This window comes from Dasypus novemcinctus, chromosome 2 (genome assembly GCF_030445035.2).
Source record: "Dasypus novemcinctus isolate mDasNov1 chromosome 2, mDasNov1.1.hap2, whole genome shotgun sequence".
In the NCBI taxonomy this organism is placed as follows: domain Eukaryota; kingdom Metazoa; phylum Chordata; class Mammalia; order Cingulata; family Dasypodidae; genus Dasypus; species Dasypus novemcinctus.
In genome coordinates, this window is record NC_080674.1 from 117416555 (window position 1) to 117437196 (window position 20642).

At 36.2% G+C, this 20642-nt stretch overlaps 1 protein-coding gene across 7 annotated transcripts in view; it reads right to left on the reverse strand.

Annotated features, from left to right (window-relative positions):
* EPB41L4A (erythrocyte membrane protein band 4.1 like 4A) overlaps positions 1–20642 on the reverse strand; it is a 266210-nt gene that overhangs the window by 108122 nt on the left and 137446 nt on the right. For 4 of the 7 annotated variants that reach the window (XM_071209359.1, XM_004452449.4, XM_058277064.2 and 1 more), the window contains 2 exons: positions 17265–17343; positions 8956–9053 (listed from right to left, as the gene is read on the reverse strand). In XM_071209359.1, coding sequence (XP_071065460.1) covers positions 8956–9053; positions 17265–17343 — 177 coding nt within the window. Of the gene's footprint in view, positions 1–6772; positions 6798–8955; positions 9054–17264; positions 17344–20642 lie in introns of all 7 variants that reach the window. The other 3 variants (XM_071209364.1, XM_071209372.1, XM_071209371.1) reach the window with 1 other exon arrangement.

Genomic DNA, 20642 nt, shown 5'->3' on the forward strand with positions numbered 1-20642 from the left:
TTTACAGAACAATCATGCAAAAAATACAGAATTCCCACAGAACACCTTATTTTTGCCTGGCATTGGTGTGGGATATATTTACAATTGATGAAAGTACATTTTTATAATTGTAATAACTATAGCCTGCTTACATTAGGGGGATTCACTGCTTATGTTGTACACTGCTAGGTGTTTTTTTAAATTTCAGTACATATATATAACCTTAAATTTCCCCTTTAAACCACATTCAAATATACAATTCAGTTCTGTTAATTATGTTCCAATGTTGTGCTACCATCACCACTATCCATTACCAAAACTTTTTCATCATTCTAAATGATAACTCTACATATTTTTAACCTTAACTCCCTATTTCCTATCCTTACCAGGCCACCTAGTAGCCTGTGTTCTAGATTCTGACTTTATGAGTTTTCTTATTCTAATTATTTCCTATAAGTGAGATGATACCATATTTGCCCTTTTGTGTCTGGCTTATTTCACTCAACAAGATGTCTTCAAGATTCATTCCTGTTGTCCTATGTACCAAAACTTCATTCCTTTTTATGGCTAAATAGTTTGCATTGTGTATATGTACCACCTTCCATTTATCCACTTATCAGTTGACGGATACTTGGGCTGCTCTCATCTTTTGGCAAATTTAAATAATACCACTATGAACATCAGCGTGTTCAAGCTTTCAATTCTTTTGGGTAAAAACCTAAAAGTGGGATTGCCAGGTCATAGGGGAATTTTAACTTTCAGAGAAACCACCAAACTGTCTTCCACAGCACTACACCATTGTAATATTCCCAATAGTATTGAATGAGTGTTCCTATTTCTCCACATCCTCTTCAACACTTGAAATTTTCCATTTTTTAATAATAGCCATTATAGTAGGTGTGAAATGGTATCTCAATGTGGTTTTGATTTGCATTTCCCTAATGGATAAGGATGTTAAGCATTACTTTTATATGCTTTTTTAGCTATTTGTATATCTTCTTGGAGAAATGTCTATTCAAGTTCTTTATCCATTTTAAAATTAGGTTGTTTGTCTTTTTGTTGTTGAGTTGTAGAATTTCTTTAAATATTCTGTATATTAAACCTTTACAGATATTTGGTTTCCAAATATTTTCTCCATTGTATCTGTAGGCTGTCATTTTACTTTTATAATAAAGTCCCTTAAAGAAGCACAAAAGATCTTTATTTTGATGACGTCCTATATATCTATTTTTTTCTTTTGTTGCTTGTGCCTTGGGTGTAAAATCTAAGAAACCATTGCCTAACCCATGGTCCTAAAGATGATTCCCTATGTTTTCTTCTAGGAGTCTGAATACTTTGGCTCTTATATTTAGGCCTTTGATCCATTTTGAATTGATTTTTGTATATGGTGTAGGGTAGAGATCAACCTTCATTCTTTATTGTTTAACAAATCAATTTTATTGATATATTAATAAAGTATAAATCCATCCGAAGTGTACACTCAGTGGCATCTGGTATAATCACATAGTTGTGCAGTCATTTTAGAGTATATTCATAATTCCTATAACATAATAATAAATTAAAAAAAAAAACTCATCACCTTTCAATCTCTCTGTGCTTCCCCTGCCAAACATAGCTGCTATTCTGTTTCCATCTCATTAGTTTATTTTAATTTGTTTTGTAAAAACGGTCTTATATGTGCAATATCATCCATATTCGCATTTCACATGAAGTTTCACTAAATTATACAGTACCATGTTACATTTTTTACCTTCCTTCTAGTAATATACATGACCTAAGACTTTTCCCTTTAAACCACTGTCAGACCCATATAATAGCTCTGCTAGTTACAAACACTAAAACGTGCTTTCAACATTTCTAAAGATTTACAACCTTATAATAGCTCTGCTAGTTACAAACACTAAAATGCGCTTTCAACATTTCTAAAGATTTACAACCTTTTTATCAATTCTGCACAGATTAACCTTAAACTTTCCATTTTCTGCCCTCATTCTATTTTCCGGTGAACTATATTCTAATTATTAACTTCATGAGTTTACATAATATATTTAATTCATAATAGCACAATGATACAGTATTTGTCCTTTTATGTCTGGTTTGCGTCACTAAACATAATGTCCTCCAGTTAAATCCATGTTCTCACATGCTTCACAACTTCATTTCTTCTTACAGCATACTATTCCATTGTGTGTGTCTACACCACAGTTTATCCATTCATCAGCTGATGGAAACCTGGTTTGTTTTCATTTTTTGGCAATTGTGAATAACACCGGTATAAACATCGGTGTGCAGATGTCTGTTTGTGTCACTCCTCTCAGTTATTCTGGGTATATATCTAGTAGTGGTATTGCCAGGTCACATGGCAAGTCTAAGTCTATGTCTTAGGAAAAGCTCAACAGTCCTCTATTGTGGCTGTACCATTCTACATTCCCACCAACTGTGACTATGCCTTCCTATCTCTCTGCATCCTCTCAAACACTTGTAGTTTTCAAACTTTTTAATCGTGGCCATTCTAATAGATATGAAATGATACCTCATTCTACTTTTTTTTTTTAAGATTTATTTATTTCTTTCTCTTCCCTCCCCCCAACCCCGGTTGTCTGTTCTCTGTGTCTATTTGCTGCATCTTCTTTGTCCACTTCCGTTGTTGTCAGCGGCATGGGAGTCTGTTTCTTTTTGTTGTGTCATCTTGTTGTGTCAGTTCTCCATGTGTGCGGCACCATTCCTGGGCAGGCTGTACTTTCTTTCGCGCTGGGCGGCTCTCCTTATGGGGCACACTCCTTGCGCGTGGGGCTCCCCTAGGTGGGGGACACCCCTGCATGGCAGGGCATTCCTTGTGTGCATCAGCACTGCGCATGAGCCAGCTCCACACGGGTCAAGGAGGCCTGGGGTTTGAATCACAGACCTCCCATGTGGTAGACCGATGCCCTAACCACTGGGCCAAGTCCTCCGCCTCATTGTACTTTTGATTTGCATTTCCCTAATTGCTAGTGATCTTAAACTTTTTTTATGGTTTTTTTTTTTGCCATTTGCATTTCTTCTTTGGACAATTATCTTTTCAAGTCTTTTGCCCATTTTTAATCAGGTAGCTTGTCTTTTATTGTTGAGTTGCATGATCTCTTTATATAGCATGGCTATCAAACCCTTATCAGACACGTGATTTCCAAATATTTTCTCCCATTGAGTTGGTTGCCCTTTCACCCTTTTGACAACATCCCTTGATTTATTTTCATTGTTTTGCAAATGGATATCAAGTTTTCCCAGCACCAAATTCCCAGCATTTGTTGAGAGACTATGCTTTCCCAACTGAGTGGTATTTGACCCTTGTCAAACATTAGTGGGCCATAAAAGTGAGGGTTGATTTTTGAACTCTCAATTCAATTTCATCATTTCACAGGTCTGTCCTTGTGCCAGTACCATTTTTTTTTTTTTGATTACCGTGTCTCCATAAGTTTTAAAATCGGAAAGTGTGAGTCCTCCAACTTGTTCTTTTTCAAGATGACTTTTGCTATTCAGAGTCCCAGGCCCTTCCATATAAATTTGATGATTGGCTTTTCAATTTCTGTAAAGAAGGTTGAAATTTTGATTGAAATGGATTTGAATCTGTATATCACTTTGGGTAGAAATGATTCATAAAAATGTTTAGTGTTTTAATCAATGAACACAGAATGTCCTTCCATTTATTTAGACTTCTTTGACTTCTTTTAGCAATGTTTACAATTTTTTGTATACAAGCCCTTTATGTCATTGCTTAGATTCCTATTTTTTTATTTTTGGTTACTATTATAAACAAATTTTTTTCTTGATTTCTTCTTCCAATTGTTCATTGCTAGTGTATAGAAACACTACTGATTTCTGAGTAACTTTGTATACCACCACTCTGCTGAATTTATATATTAGCTACAGGGATTTATTGTGAATCTTGCAGGATTTTCTGTATATAGAATCATATCAAATAGAGAAAGTCTTATTTGTCCTTTCCAATTTGGGTGTCTGTAACTTTTTTTCTTGTCTAACTGCTCTGACTAGAACTTGCAGTACAAGGTGAATAACAGAGATAAGAATGGGCCTCCTTGTCTTGTTGCTGATCTTAGAGGGAAGGCTTTCACCATTAAATAAGATGTTAGCTGTGTGTTTTTATATATGCCCTTTATTATGTTGAAGAAGTTTCTTTCAATTCCTAGTTCTCTGTTTTTATCAAGAAGCAGTGCTGGATTTTGTCAAATGCCTTTTCTGTGTCAATTGAGATGATTATGTGGGTGTTTTCCTTCTTTTTGTTAATGTGGTAGGTAATGGTTAGGCTAATGTGTCAACTCAGCCAGGTAATTGTGCCCAATTGTTTGGTCAAGCAAGCAGTGGGCTAACTGTAATAAAAGAACAATTATGGACTTTAGTCATCAGGGAGTTTACTGCATAGATGGCTGATTACATCTATATCGACCAGGGAGACTGCCATCAGCAATGAGTGATGCTTTATCCAATCACTTGAATGTCTTAAAAGAGCAAGTAATTTCAGCATTCAGAGAGAATTTCCCAGTTTGTCTTTGGACAGCCAAAGTCTCCCGGAAACTCATCAAGGTCCTTCATTGCATTAGACTTTCACCAGAGCCCCTGGTTTGCAGCTTCCCTGTGGAACCTGGACTTTGCATCCTCATGTTCACAAGAGAGAATTCAATAAATCTCATACTATTTATAGATATCTCCTGTTAATTCTGTTTCCCAAAAGAACCCTAATACAGTGGTGTACTACATTAACTGATTTTATTTGATCCACCCTAGCATATCGGAGATAGATCACACCTGATCATGTGTATAATTCTTCTAATATGCTGTTGGATTTTGTATGCTGATTATTTTGTTGAGGATTTTGTATCTATATTCATAAGAGGCATTGGTCTATAATTTTCTTTTCTTGTGATATTTTTACCTGACTTTGGTATAAGGGAGATGTTGGCCTTATAGAATGAGTTAAGGAATATTCCCTCTTCTTCCATTTTTTGTAATAGTTTAAGTAGGACTGGTGCTAATTCTTCTTGGAATTGGTAAAATTTCCCTGAGAAGGCATTAGGGGCTGGGATTTTCTTTGTTGGGAGGTTTCTGATGACTGATTCAATCTCTTTACTAGTTATTGGTGTTCTGAGATCTATTTTCTACCTGAGTCAGTGTATGTAGCTTATCTGTGTCTAGAGATTTGTCCATTTCATCTAAGATTATATAATTTGTTGGTGTGCAGTTGTTTATAATATACTCTTATTGTCCTTTGTAATTAAGTGGGGGCCACAGTAATGTCCCTGCTTTCATTTCTGATTATAGTTATTTGCAACCTTTCTTTTTTTTCTGTCAGTCTAGCTAAAGTTTGGTTGATTTTATTGATCTTTTCAAAGAACCAACTTATGGTTTTGTTAATTTTCTCTATTATTTTCTTATTCTCTATTTCATTTATCTCTGCTCTAATCTTGGTTATTTCCTTCCTTCTGATCACTTTATGTTTAGTTTGCTTTTCATTTTCTAGTACTTCTAGTACAGAGGTTAGGTCTCTGATTGAAATCTTTTTTTTTTTAACATAAGCATTTTAAAGTTACAAATTTCTCTCTCAGCACTGCATTTACTGCATTCCATACATTTTTATATGTTGTATTTTCATTTTCACTCACCTCAAAATATTTCCTAACTTCCCCGTGAATTCCTCTTTAACCCATTGGTTGTTTAAGAGTATGTTGTTTAATTTCCACATATTTGTGAATTTTCCATGTCTCTTTCTGTTATTGATTTCTAGCTTTATTCCACTATGATGGGAGAAGATATATTATATGATTTCAAAATTTTTTTAAATTTACTGAGACTTGTTTTGTGACCTAAGATATAGTCTATCCTGGAAAGTGATCCATGTGCAGTAGAGAAGAACATGTATTCTGCTGATGCTGAACATCTGTTATGTCTAGTTGGTAGACAGTACCATTCAAGTTTTGTATTTCCACATCGATCTTCTGTGTTATTGACAGTAGTATATTAAAATCTCCTACTCTTAATGTAGAATCATCATTTTCTCCCTTCAATTCTGTCAGTATTTGTTTCACATATTTTGGGGCTCTGCTGTTAGGTGCATATATATTTATAGTTGTTACATCATTTTGTTGAAACAGGTTTTTATCAGTATATAATGACCATCTTTGTCTCTCATAATTGTTTTGGATGTAATGTCTACTTTATTTAATATTAGTATAGCTACCCCAGCTCTTTTGGTTTCTACTTGCATGGTGTGTATTCTTTTTTTTTCATCCTTTGACTGTCAATCTTCATATGACTTTGGATTTAAGGTGAGTCTCTTGTAAACCACATATATTCAGGTCATACTTTTCCATCCATTCTGTCAATGCCTGCTTTTTGACTGGAGAGTTTAAACCATTTATATTTACAATCACTACTCATAAAGCAGGAATTTCTTCTTTCATTTTGCTGTTTAGTCTTTGTATATCTTACACATTTCTTGTCCCTTAACAATTCTATCTTAATGATTATGTTCATATTTATTTTGATTTACTGTATTGTACCATATTGAGTCCCTTCTCATTTCTATCTAGATATGTATTTCATATATTTTCATTGTGGTTACCATGGGGTTAAAATTTAGTATCCAAACTACTTAACAATCATATTTGATTTGATACCATCTTGACTCCAATAGCATACACATACACTGTTCCTATACACCTCCATCCCCCTAATTTTTTTGTACTTGGTACAAATAACATCTTTGTCCATTGTATGTCAAAGACCATAGCTTCATCCTTACTTTTTAGGCATCTGCATTTTAGTACCTGTAGGAAGCAAGAAGTCATGTTACATAAATAATATTGGCAATACAATAGTACTGGCATTTATAATCACCCAACTTGTTACCATTACCAGACATCTTTATTTCTTTATGCCACTCTGAACCAAACCACTGTCTTATGACCCTTACTTGCAGTCTGAAGAAGTTCGTTTCAGCATTCCTGTAGGACAGGTGTAGTGATGACACACTCCCTGAGGTTTTATCTGGAAATGTCTTAATCTCTCCTTTATTTCTCTAAGTCTCACTCGATCTAAAAATCTAGGTTGGCAATTGTTTTCTTTTAGCACTTTAAGTATTTTAACCCATTGCCTTCTTGTCTCCACAGTTTCTGATGAGAAATTGGCACTTGATCTAATTGGGACTCTCTTGTACGTAACACAATAATTTCTCTTGCAGCTTTCAGAACTCTCTCCTTGTTCCCTGCATTCGACAGTTTGATCAGTATGCTATGGGGCATATTTCTCTTCAAGGTTATCCTGTTTGGAGTTCTCTGGGCTTCTTGGATGTACATATTCATGTCTTTTGCTAAACTGAGGAGCCAGGTCTCCCAACGCTGTGCTTTCTTGACCTGCCCAGCAAATGTAGCTCTTCAACTGTCCTCTGCAGCTCTGAGGAACCATACTATATTTTTAAAAGTCATCTGCCACCCTTTACTGGGGCAGGCTGGTATAACTGCCACCTTCAAAGCCAGGCCCCTAATGATCTGAAATCACTAATCAAAAGTTGAGACCAGGAAGCAGCTGTGGCTCAATCAATTGGACTCCCATCTACCATATAGGAGGCCCTGGGTTCCCGTCCCAGGGCCTCCTTGTGAAGACAGGCCCACCTGCACACTGTGGAGCGGGAGCGCCACCCGGCCTGCAGGTGCCATGGAGAGCCGACTCAGCAAGGTGATGCAACAAAAAAAGGGAGACAAGCAAAAACACAGAAGAGCACGCAGCAAATGGACAGAGAAAGCAGACAGCAAGCAAGCCACAAGGGCAGAGGGGAAATAAAATAAATAAATACAGACACAGAAGAACGCACAGCAAATGGACATAGAGAGCAGACAGCATGCAAAAAGCCACAAAGGGGTGGGGGGATATTAAAAAAAAAAAAAGGTTGGGACCTGCAATCAGCCCATGCCCTCCCTGGATATTGGGGAAGTAGATTTTTATATCCCTTTCTGGTACCAGCATGCTTTATGATGGGCCAGACCTGGCTGCCACCTGCTGCAAGAGTAGGGGATGGATGCCAATAACAGCCATGGGAAGGGAGCAATTTACTGGTATTTACCATTATTTACCAGGCGCTTCCACTTGCTCTTCCCTGGATGCTGTACATGCTTGATTGGACTTCAGAGTTACAAATTAGTTGACTCACACAATTCCTGTCTGTTTAAGAGCTGTTCTGGTGGAGAGATTGATTCCTGGAGCTTCCTACTCCATCTTTCCACAATCTTCTCACTATATTACTCTCATAAATACTCCTTCATACATTAATCCACATTTCAAACCAGTTCATCTATGTGACTTTTTCCTAGAATGTTTTTCTAGATTATTTCTGGTCTGAAGGTACCGCAAGTATATGAATCATGGTGTTTCAAACCCCCCTTTACCTACTTTGAATCTTAGAAGGGGCTCAGTAATTATTGGTAGAAATACTCTTGGCCTTGTCTCTAAAATGACAATGTGGCCATGAGCTGCCTGGCATGGCTACCACATGGATGAGCTAGAGAGCACAGGGTGCCCAAGGTGTGTTCCACTCTGAACCTAGCAGGTGCACGTGACCACATGGAGTTTTCTTCACAGTCCTAGAGAACTGGTATGATCTTAGAGATATAACAGCTTCAGGCAGAGTGGGGGTCAGTTAATTCAGCCAAGATATAGAGTAGAACAGATTTTCAGGTGCTCCACTTAATCAAGAATCCATGCTATCCCTGCAACTGAAAATCCACTCAACCTATGATAAGGAATATTGTACCGGTTCCATCTTTACCACTTCTAAATTGACACTGATTAAGACTTGAATTTTGATAAAATTCATTTTTTTGTAAAGTGTTATCTGATAAGGAAATTAATACATATAATTGCTTTAATAGAAAAATTAAGATATTGTTCTCTAGATATTTCTGAACTAAATAATGCTTAAATGGAACTTACACTGGATGGCGTAAGCTCCCAGCTGAGCAGCAATGTTGACAGGACAGGGAAGCCGGCCCTGAAGGACATCTTGCTTTACCTGTAAGAAAAACTGATATCTAAAAAAGAAATGGAAAAAAGAGGTTAATGTTATCTTATACTACACACACTTGATGTTTCAGACTTGATGGTCAAGGTACCATCCAACCACTTTTAAAGATAATAAACCACTCTCCACTCATTTGTGAGGGGGATTTGGGTGAAGAGAGACCACTTAAACGTACCTTATAGAGGCCATACAGGGTAGTGGTTGAAAGCCCAGGCCCTGGTCACTGCCAGGCTTACATCCCAGCTCACTGCTCACTAGCTCTATTGCCTTGGGCTTAACCTCTCTAAGAGTCAATCTCCCACCTACAAGATTGGAAAAATGACAGTATCTACCTCATAGGGTTGATGTAAAGGTTAAATCTAAGCCAGTATTACTATTATCATTACTGACACTGCCTCTCCTAGTAAAACCTGCTTTTACTGCATGGAATAAATCACAAGGACCCCAATGCATATTACATGGATTATCTATAGGCTCTAAAATTATATATATAGGATGAAAAGGTCATTGTGGCATACTGCTATCAATCATCCCAGTATTAAGACTTTGTCATTATCTGCAGCTTTTTCTTTTGCCTAAAGAAAAGCTATTATAATAATAGTGCCATGCATTGATCTAAACATTATAAATATAGTAATGTCTTTTTAAGTATTTTACATGCAATAATTTACATAAGCCTTTAAAAATGTGGTCATTACCATTATTCTCTCCATTTTGCAGAAGAGGAAACTGAGATACAAAGATCTCATACAACTGGCAGAATCAGAAATGAAATGTGGCAATCTGACCCTAGAACTACTTCAATCATGATGCTTTTGCAACTTGACTAGCTTTCTATTTTCTTCTTCAGGCTTTCTGCTAGTGGGGTGACAGAGGCCAGACATTTATGAACTAATACAAAGAACTGTCAAGACCATCCTTGGCCACCCTTCACTTGCATGTACACACACATACACACACACAACACAACACACATACTTCAGGCTGTCCTTTTATGATTCTGTCTTTGGAAGATGAATCTTTATGTCATATGGAGGGGCAGAGAAAAGCAAAGAACATGAATGTTAAAAAATTATAAGCTTCTCTTTTCTATATTCTTACAACCAATCTCTTAGTAAAGGAATCCAAGTGGTTAGATACTATAATGATTACTTCTAGAAGATTGATACCAATGTTGATTACAAGTGTAAGACCTAAGTGAACACCTGCTCAATGCCCTATTTCCCCACTCTCCATCACAGTAAATGGCACCACTATCCTCTAGCTGCCCAAGTCAGAGAAACCTGGGAATGATGCACAATCACCCTTGCCACCCTTTTCAGTCCTGACATTTAACCACCAAATCTGCAGTTTTTTAAGACCTGAATGTCTCTGGAATCCATACGTTTCTCTCCATTTCCTAAGCCGGTTTACTATCCCTAGATTTCTAAAACTGCCTCTTATCTGATCTTAACTGGTCTCTCTTTTTTTTTGAGCATTTATTTTTTTTATTGTATTTTTTTTTAAGAAACATAGATCACGAAAAATGTTACATTAAAAAAATATAAGGGAAGAGGATTTGGCTCAACTGATAGAGAGTCTGGCTACCACATGAGAAGCCCAGGGTTCAAGCCCAGGTCCTCCTGACCCATGTGGTGAGCTGAACCACGTGCAGTGCTGATGCACGCAAGGAGTGCCATGTCACACAGGGGTGTCCCCCGTATAGGGGAGCCCCACACACAAGGAGTGCGCCCTGTAAGGAGAGCTGCCCCGCGTGAAAAAAGTACAGCCTGCCCAGAAGTGGTGCCGCACACACACAGAGCTAATGCAGCAAGACGACAAAACAAAAAGAGACACACATTCCCGGTGCTACTGACAAGAATACAAATGGACAAAGAACACGCAGCAAATGGACACAGAGAGTAGATGACTGGGGGCAGGGGGAGAAGGGGAGAGAAGGGGAAAAATATATATATATATATATATACACACATATGTATATATACATATATATATATAAAAGAGGTTCCCACATACCCCATACCCCACACGCCCATTCATCCCACATCAACAACCTCCTTCATCACTGTGGCACATCCAATGCATTTGGTGAATACATCTTAGAGCACTGCTGCACTGCATGGATTAGAGTTGACATTGTAGTTCACACTCTCCCCCAGTACATTCAGTGGTTTATGGCAGGATATATAATGTCCTGCATCTGTCCCTGCAATATCATTCAGGACAACTCCAAGTCCAGAAAATGTCCCCACATCACATTTCTTCTTCCCTCTCCCTGCCCTCAGCAACTACTGTGGCCACTTTCTCCACGTCAATACTGCCGTTTCTTCCATTATTAGTCACAATAGTTCTATAGTAGAATACCAGTAAGTCCACTCTAATTCATGTTTTATTCCTCCATCCTGTGGACCTTGGGATGGTGATGTCCACGCCACCTCTATATCGAGAGGGGGCTTAAATGCCACATAGTTGATGGAGGTGATTCTCCTGCTTGGAGTTGTAGGCACTCTCGGTTCCCTGGTGCAGTGGTTGACCATTTTCACTTCCCTGATTGCTGACCTGGGTAAGTCCAACAAGCCGGAGAGTAGGAGTTGCAATTCTGCTGAGGCTCAGGGCCCAGCTGGTACATGGCCATCCCAGAGATTCAAGTCTCCTGGGTATACACCAACCCCACTGCCAAACACAGTGATCTTAACTGGTCTTCCATCTTCTCATAACTAGTTGAACACAAACAATCCTCCCAAGAAGTAAATAGGATTCTCAAGAGGTAAAGAGGATCATGTCACTCCCTAGAAAATAATACCTAAAAAAGGTTTCCCATGCCTTAAGTTCAAATTTTTTAAAATAGCTTATAACCTTTGTTTACTCTCTGAGCCAAATCTGTTGCCATTGGCCATTCCCTCCAAAACCCCCTCAAACTCACCCTTACTTTTCCAGCCCTACTCAACTACCTTCTGTTCCCTGAATGCTCAATGCCATCATCTTGCACACCAAATCCACTATGAAATGATCATCTGTGCTCCTCTTAGAGAGCATAAGGGCAAACTAAAGTGACTTCAGGAGAACTTCAGTGCAAAAGCTTTTAAAATAAAGGACAGTTTACTAGATAGTCATTACATACTGATGATAAAAGGGAAAATTCAACAAAAATTTTAACAATTATGAATAAATATGCACCTAACAGCAAAGCCCCAAAATATGTGAAGCAAATCTGACAGATCTGAACAAAGAAATTGGCAGTTCTACATTAGTAATAGGAAACTTTAACATACCACAGTACATAACAGATAAAACATCCAGTCAGAAGATCAGTAAGGAAGTACAAGATTTGAATGATATACTAAACCAACTAGACCTAACAGAGAAATATATATAACACCGCACCACATGAAAACAGAAAGCACAGTCTCCTTGAGTACACAGATCATTCTCCAGGAGAAACCATATGTTGAATCACAAAACAAGTCTCAGTAAATTCAAAAAATATTAAATTATACAATGTTTATTCCTCCAGCCACATGGAATGAAACTAGAAATCAATAAGAGGGAGAAAGGGAAAATTTGCAAATATGTGCAAATTAAACAACATACTCTTAAACAATTCTTCTGTATATATATACCCAGTAATAGGATTGCTGGATCATATGGCAGTTCTATAGTTAGCTTCCTGAGGAACCATCAGACTGTCCTCAAAAATGGTTGCACCACTGCATTCCCCGCCCGCTGAATAAGGGTTCCTATTCCTCCACATCATCACTGATACAAATTAAGCAAATTGAGGAGACTCACAGAGCTAGAGGGACTAGGAGAAATGCTTCAATAACAAAATAGTATTGAATAAGGTAGAAAGCCGTCAGGTCTGACTTGGAAAGAGTACAGGTACAGAAAGTACCCAATAATTCTCAAGAGAAAGTAACAGAGATCAGGAATGACACTTTTACCTCAGAATTGTAAAAAGGAAAAACAGTATCAGCCTTACATTTCTACAGACCTTTAAAATTCACAAAATCCTTTGCATCTATAGTAGAATGTGACCTTCACCTCAAATCTGAGGTAGATAAGGACTATTATAGTTACTTAACAAAGAAGGAGAGAGGGACACAAGAAGTGAACACATAACTGAAGGTCACTCAACTAGGAGAGGACAGACTAGTCTTTACAAATAGAATAGATTATAAAAAATAAAAATTGGTAAGCTTGAGTCAATCCCCAACGAAATACTAGAAAATATTACAAAAACAAACTAGAAAATCAAACATGTTTTTAGATGCTAAAATATGATCATTATGAAGAAGTCATTTGGAGCTTGCTTTCTGCAAGGCAACTGACAGATTCTCTCTCCAGAAGGAATGAAACCTTATCGCTCTTCGTTCACCACTGAATTTCCTTTGTACTCAGCACACTGTCTGGACCATAACAACAGGGGCTCCATATAATTATTGAATGAATGAATGAATTAATTGTCTTTATATGCAAATTCAAGAAATGAGGCTAGAGGGCAGCAGGAGAAGGATTCATAGTGAAATGAGCAACCACACTCATAAATTTCTCATTAATGGATTAACTTAAATCCAGAAGACCTATCTCAGGGCTCCAAGTAGTCCCTCTTTTTTTTTTTTTTTTTTAACATTTATTTATTTATTTTATTTTATTTCTCTCCCCTTCCCCAAACCGCCGCCCCCCCCCCCCCCCCCCGCAGTTGTCTACTTTCTGTGTCCATTCACTGTGTGTTCTTCTGTGTCCGCTTGTATTCTTGTCAGCGGCACCGGGAATCTGTGTCTCGTTTTGTTGCATCATCTTGCTGTATCAGCTCTTTGTGTGTGCAGCGCCACTCCTGGGCAGGCTGCACTTCTTTCGCGCTGGGTGGCTCTTTTTACAGGGCACACTCCTTGTGCCATGGGGCTCCCCTACACAGGGGCACCCCTGTGTGGCACAGAACTCCTTGCGCGCATCAGCACTGCACATGGGCCAGCTCATCACACGGATCAGGGGGCCCTGGGTTTGAACCCTGGACCTCCCATGTGGTTAACTGATGCTCTATCCATTGAGTCAAATCCGTTTCCCTCCAAGTAGTCTTTTTCTTCCTTTACCCTATCATTAACTTGAAAATATAAAACAACTATAACTATTTACATTTTAACTACCTCTATCATCTGCTAAACACTCACCATTTTTGCATTTCTGATCTGATCTATTCCTCCTGTCATCTTTTTAAAGAACATTCCATTTTACAGATGAGGAAACTGAGACACTAAAAGGTCATGCAATCTTCTCAAGATTATACTAGTAAATGATAGAGCAAGGAGGAAAACCTTGGCCCGTCTGATCCAAAGCCTATCTTCTTAACCAATATATAGTTTATGTTATCAAATCTGCAGAAAATACCAAGCTATGGATGGTATATAATACATGGAAGAATATTAACAATATTTTGAATCAGAATTCAAAGTAAGTTTCACAGACTTCATGAAGCTCTCATGACTTAACGGACTAAAGGAGAGAAGAAAGATTAGATTTATTCTCCATAGATCCAGAAAGAAAATCTAGTATTGATGGTAGACATTCCAAGGATTTCTATTTCTTTTTTGAATTTCTTATACTTTGCAGGGCAGTAACATTTTATTACCTAAAAATGCTTAAGAGTCTGATGTAAGGGTGAAGGTTAGAATATATATGACTTCAGAGACCCCCAGGTTCATTTATTTCAGAAAACATTTTACAGCACATAATAGGTTCTCCAAGTTGAAAAATTATATATAAATATTATATTTTTCATAGTCTGAAACTAATTTTTTGAGTATCTCATTCACTTGTAGTCTTTTTTTCCTAAATACATCCCTCTAGGATATTGCCTCCAATATCATCAGATTGTTTGAGAAGATTCACTGCAGAATTATCTATAATATATTTTTAAAAATGGAAATGACCTTATCTCTATCCATAAAGTATATCTTACCTTATGGGAGTAAAAAGAATGTCTGATATGTTGAAAATGGGTCTACACGATATGTATGAAATAATATGATTTTCAAAATATATATCTATACCATGAAAATGATGTCTAAGCATGCTTACTATAGCATTGCTTTTACTATTTAAAAAATAATGAAAAGTCAATAATATACAGGGTAGACTAGAAAATTTTTTCCAAAGAACTGGATCAGGATAAACACTCAACTTGAGAATGCTGGCCAAAGCATACTTTTTCTTTAAGAGCATATATTAAGGGATTTTGTTCCTTTGGTTTTTGTTTGTTTCTGTTTTTTCCTTTTGCTGAAGTGAATTTTGTTTAACTGAACTCTCTTTTTAAAGTTCATTATGCCGGCCCATTTTATTTAACATGTCCATGCAAATCAATGACTTTATCTTCAAAACATACTAAATATCAGATACAAAAAAATCACATTAAATATAAATTTAACTTATTTAAATTCAAATCTTTGTTGTAGGCAAAAAATAAAATAACTAAGGATCCTGGTCCTTAACTGCAAGCCAAATATGTCACCTGGATGTTAATGACATGATTTGGTCTAATACTTGAGGAAGAACTAGTTGCACTGAATATATTGTGGAGTTGTACATTATATACAAAATCCATGTATTCTACTAGTGGGCCATAGTAAATTCTGAAGGGAAATTTCTATTCAACATTAACATTTGGTGAACAGAGGTAAAGTAATGCCTTACAAGCATTGGTTTTTTTCCCCCTGCTTAATACTAAATCAATTATCTTTTGGAACCTAACCTCTTGAGATTTAACTCCACTGCACTGCCAAGATAAGGAGGAATGAAATAATAAGTGCTAAGATTTATCAAGCACTTACTATGAGCCAAAAACAACTGTAGGAGTTTTACATACATTATTCCATTTAAGGCGTATAAAGACTTAATGAGACAGGTGTATGCCAAATTTTACAGCTGAGGAAACTGAGGCACAGAGAGGTTACTAACAACTTCAACATCAAGGACTTTTGTTTATTTTAATGTCCCCTTGCAATTTCCTAATGAGTAACAGATATAAATGTATTTTTATACCACTTAAACTCAGATTTCCCAAGAGGTCAGAACACAGAAAGTCTTCCAGGCTATAAAAGAAATGTTATTCGTGAAACTCTAATTTAAATACCACTGCTCTCCTGAACATATCCCCAACCCAATGTTCTTTCTCCCACACAGGTGTGCTCCATGAAAGCCTGAACTAACATCCCTGCTTTTCCAAGAGCTCACTAAGAAGGTGATTAGAAGTAGTGGATGCGGATACGAACATGGTTCTAAAAAAGGTCTTCAGAGGGGGGCAGAAAAAGCCCAATTTGCCTACTCTCTTCTCACTCTTTTGTGTGGTATTCAGAATAAAGACGAAAGTCTAAAGGGAAGGATGAAAGGATGGGATAGAAACAAACCCACAAGCTGCTTTAATTATTAAAAAAACAAATTCCAGTATTTTGTAATAATGCATTAGGCTTTACTTGCTTGACCCATCTTTGGGTTCACTGAGAAAACCAACCACTCAGTTAAATTAGGGAAAACACTTTTGTTTTTGCTGCCACAAGAGGTTAGGTCACTAGTGGAATGAGTTAAATCATGCACTACTGTCCACTCTTTATAAACCACTTTCACATCTTATGAAATGAACTATTTTGACAACATAGTATCAATACCAATAGGAAATTCTGACTTAACTGAAAATACTTGGTGATATAAGTGAAGTAATATACTATAAGACAATGGTCTTTTCTCTCCCTTAAAGCAGCAATCTTTTCATTCCATATAAAGATAAATAAAACACCTGGATACCTGATATTTAAGCTATGACCTATTATAAAGAAAGGACCAGCTTTTCAAATTTATATTTACATATACAAACAAAGCACCCAAAATATTCTTCTTTTGGACAGTTCGAATGGCTACTCTGACATGAATACAAAAGACTGAATGCATCCTTAACAATTAGGATGCAGAAATCACAATACAGCAGTTGTATGTATCTATCATCATGTCACCCAGGTTTATGCCATTTTTCAAACACATCTATCATCAGACACTGCCTTATACAATGCTCATTTAAATTTAACCCTCAAAGGAGAAGCATAACAACAGGCAGGAAGACAAGACATCAAATTTTAATTTTTACCAAATTTGCACCAAATTTTAATTTTAAAAAAATAAAGCCTTTTGCATATGCCATACATGCTTCAGTTCAAAAGCACTGTCAATACTATACCTGGTTATCTCCTCTTTAAGTTTACATGGATCTTCGGCATAGAATTTAATACCAAAATACAAAGTATATGGAGGTCCAGCTAAAATAAGAAATAGAAATTAATTAAATTTCACATTATAAATTGGTCAAAGTCATAGTACAATATTACACAATCATTAAAAATTGCACTCACTAAGAATTTCTAAAGAATTGGGAAAACACAAAATGGAAAAAAGCAGGGCTCAGAACTGTATAATAGTAGGACTTCAGTTAGGTAGGTACTCGTGTATGTACCTAAAAATAAATACAGAAAAAAGGTAGGACCAGATATATCAAAATGTTATTACTCATATTTTCCCATTTTTCAAACTGTCTGCAACATATATGTATTTTCCATATTGAAGGTTACTGATAATGCAAAATAAGTATTTTTAAAGCACTCACCTATCACTTTATAGCAAAAATTGAAAAAAAAACATGCTTGTACAAAGCTGGAAATAAATGCGCATCAGTAGGGGAAACTGTTTACATAAATTATAATACATATAAATGATACTACCCAATTGTTTAAAAGGGTAGAAGGACATCTATATATGCTGATATGGAAAGATCACCAATGTATATTCTTATGTGCAGAAATGCAATCCCTTTTGAGGAAAAAAAAAAAAAGGTAAGAAATCTATTAATTACATTTTTTTTCTAGAAGAACATATATGAAACTACTAATAGTAGTAAACTCTGGAAATATGGATTAGAAACTTTCCACGTTTAACCTCTGTTCAAATTTTCTTACCATATATATTTATTATCATTTTTAGGTAAAAATTTAATCATCACTGAGGCTATGTGGTAGGACTAGGGACAATACTTGTTTGATTCTCAAACTTTTCTGAATCTAAAAATATATATTTAAGAACACACTTCTCATTTCGTTCATTTACCACAGAATTAGGTCTACCAGTACAAAGAAAAAAATCAGAAACAAAAACTAATTGTATCTACATGGGTAAATATAAAATATAACCAAACACTCATATTGTACAAAAGGATACAAACTTCTTGGGTGCCAAGAACAATATATTATATGCTTTCATTAAACATATTTCTATTTTAGAGATAACAAATCTGACCTGTAATATTTCCAAAACTGCATAGTTCAGAGCTTTACAGTAACTAAATCTAACATGCTTTATTTAAAAATAGATTGGTTACCTGGAATACTAATTGGTGATATCAGTATTTAATTTTTTTTCAACAAAAGCTCTCTCATTCAAATAAAAACACCAACTTGCACCTCAGTAAAAATACTTCCACCTACATGTTGTAAGCCCATGTGTTTGAAGTATAATTGACATAAAGTAACCCCAGTCTTTCTATTTTCATTTTAACTTAGTAAAGAAAGTCACAAATTTGGAAGCTGAGGAAAAGAAATAGAACAAAAGCAACACAATGCATTTATAATATACAAACTATGTGATTATATATTATTACTATTATTACATGGACATGTTAATATATGTCGAACCCCCAGTCCCTGCTCCTGACATGCCAAAGACAACCAAAATTAAGGTCCTGCCCTTGTCCTCTCATCTATGGTTTCCTATATAAGGCACTTCCCATGCCAGGGCTTTTTTAAAAACTAAAATTTAAAAAACCCTTTGCTACAATTCATTACCATTAGAATTGATTATCTATGTTCAATTTTTTATGTTTACTTAATACTGTATTTGTATTTCTGACAAACACACCTCTCTCCCTGAACACTGATGTCAGGGAGGCCCAGACTATTAAATATTTAGAAGAGACAGGAAGTCCACCATCGGCTGATCTGTCTATGTCAATCAAGGTCTGTGTTGTGAACAGATGGGTCTGCCTGTGCCCGCAGGCCACTGGGGTTGGCATTTGGGGGAGGGAAGGCACACAGATGCTGCTGCAACAGTGCACAAAGGGAAAGAAAAGTCCTTCTCCAGGAACCAGAGTTTGACTTTATTCTTTGGGACATGACAGATTACACCCTATTTGCCAAGGCTAACCATTTCAAGTGTGTTTAATGATGGGCAGTTAAGAAGTTTGAAAAACATACAATTAAAAGCATTAGGTTTTGGCTAATTTTCTCTCAGGACTTCTGGTCCATATCAGTCCCTCACTACCCACTCAAAAATGAAATGGCTTGTTTTCTAAATATCAGATGCCATTACCATTCCATTGCATACAATAATGCACAGAGAGATTTCATAAACATTTGATTCTCAACAACAACCTGGTAACATATGCAAGGCAGATGGAGCTTCAAGGAGTTAAACACCTTGCCCAGGATCACAGGGATGGGAACCAAGTTTGCTGATACCTAGAGTTCAGTACTTTTTTTGACACTATTCCATAAAGCCTCTGGGGAAACACAAAATTATAACACCTTTAGAATAAGCAAATACTTTCATATAATCACTGTTTTATAGAGCAATCAAAGGCTATGGAAATACTGGAGCAAAGATATGTCTAGCCAGACATTTTGGCCTTCTCAGACTCTGACTACAAAAATCAGGTGCTGACAAAGCAAATTACTAAACAATTATTTTCTTGAATCCATGTCATTCCATGGAATCCACCTTTAAGAAACCATTATGGAGAATAAAGGTAATACTGTTTGACTTTAGCAAAAAAATACAGAAGCAAGAAACTAGGAATCCCCTAATCTACCTTTTGTGAAGTTTAAACTGGAGGCCTTTATAGAAAGTGAGGAGTCTCCCATTAGCTCAGGGATCAATAAGACAAGACCTACTGAAACAAATCTTGGTGACAGCCAAACGTTTTATCACATTTATAGGTATTCCTCCTGACTAAATTATTTGACAGTCATTTTCCTTTACTAATTATCAAACTCTTTCATGAGATAAAACATAGGTTCCTTCAGTTATATTATCTTCCATTTGTTAGACTATCCGGGTTTTATTCTTATTCCATACCAAAAATTTACCAGTATTGAGTCTTTTTTAGGATGAAAAACTATTATTTTAGTAATGATAATTAAATAGAATAACCCATACCATATAAAAGCATACTTGAAATGTGCTTAGTTAAACTCTGATGCACCTTAGGTATGATAATTTACATTTTTTATTTATTATCTAAATAGAAATCTCAACATTTTTTTCCTTTAAAAAAACCTGTGAGTTTATTTTAAAACAATAATTCATAAAATTTTTCTAATTGCTACCTGATATTTTTTAAGTATTTGGGTCAAATGGACAAAACAGACATTTACTATATTAATATTTATATGTGACTTTTTTGGAAAACTTAAGCTCTCTAGGTCCTAAATGATAAGACTCTTTAAATTGCAAGTCCTACCATGTGTATGAGCTTTTCTTATGGAAATTATTTGCATTCATATCTAACCAC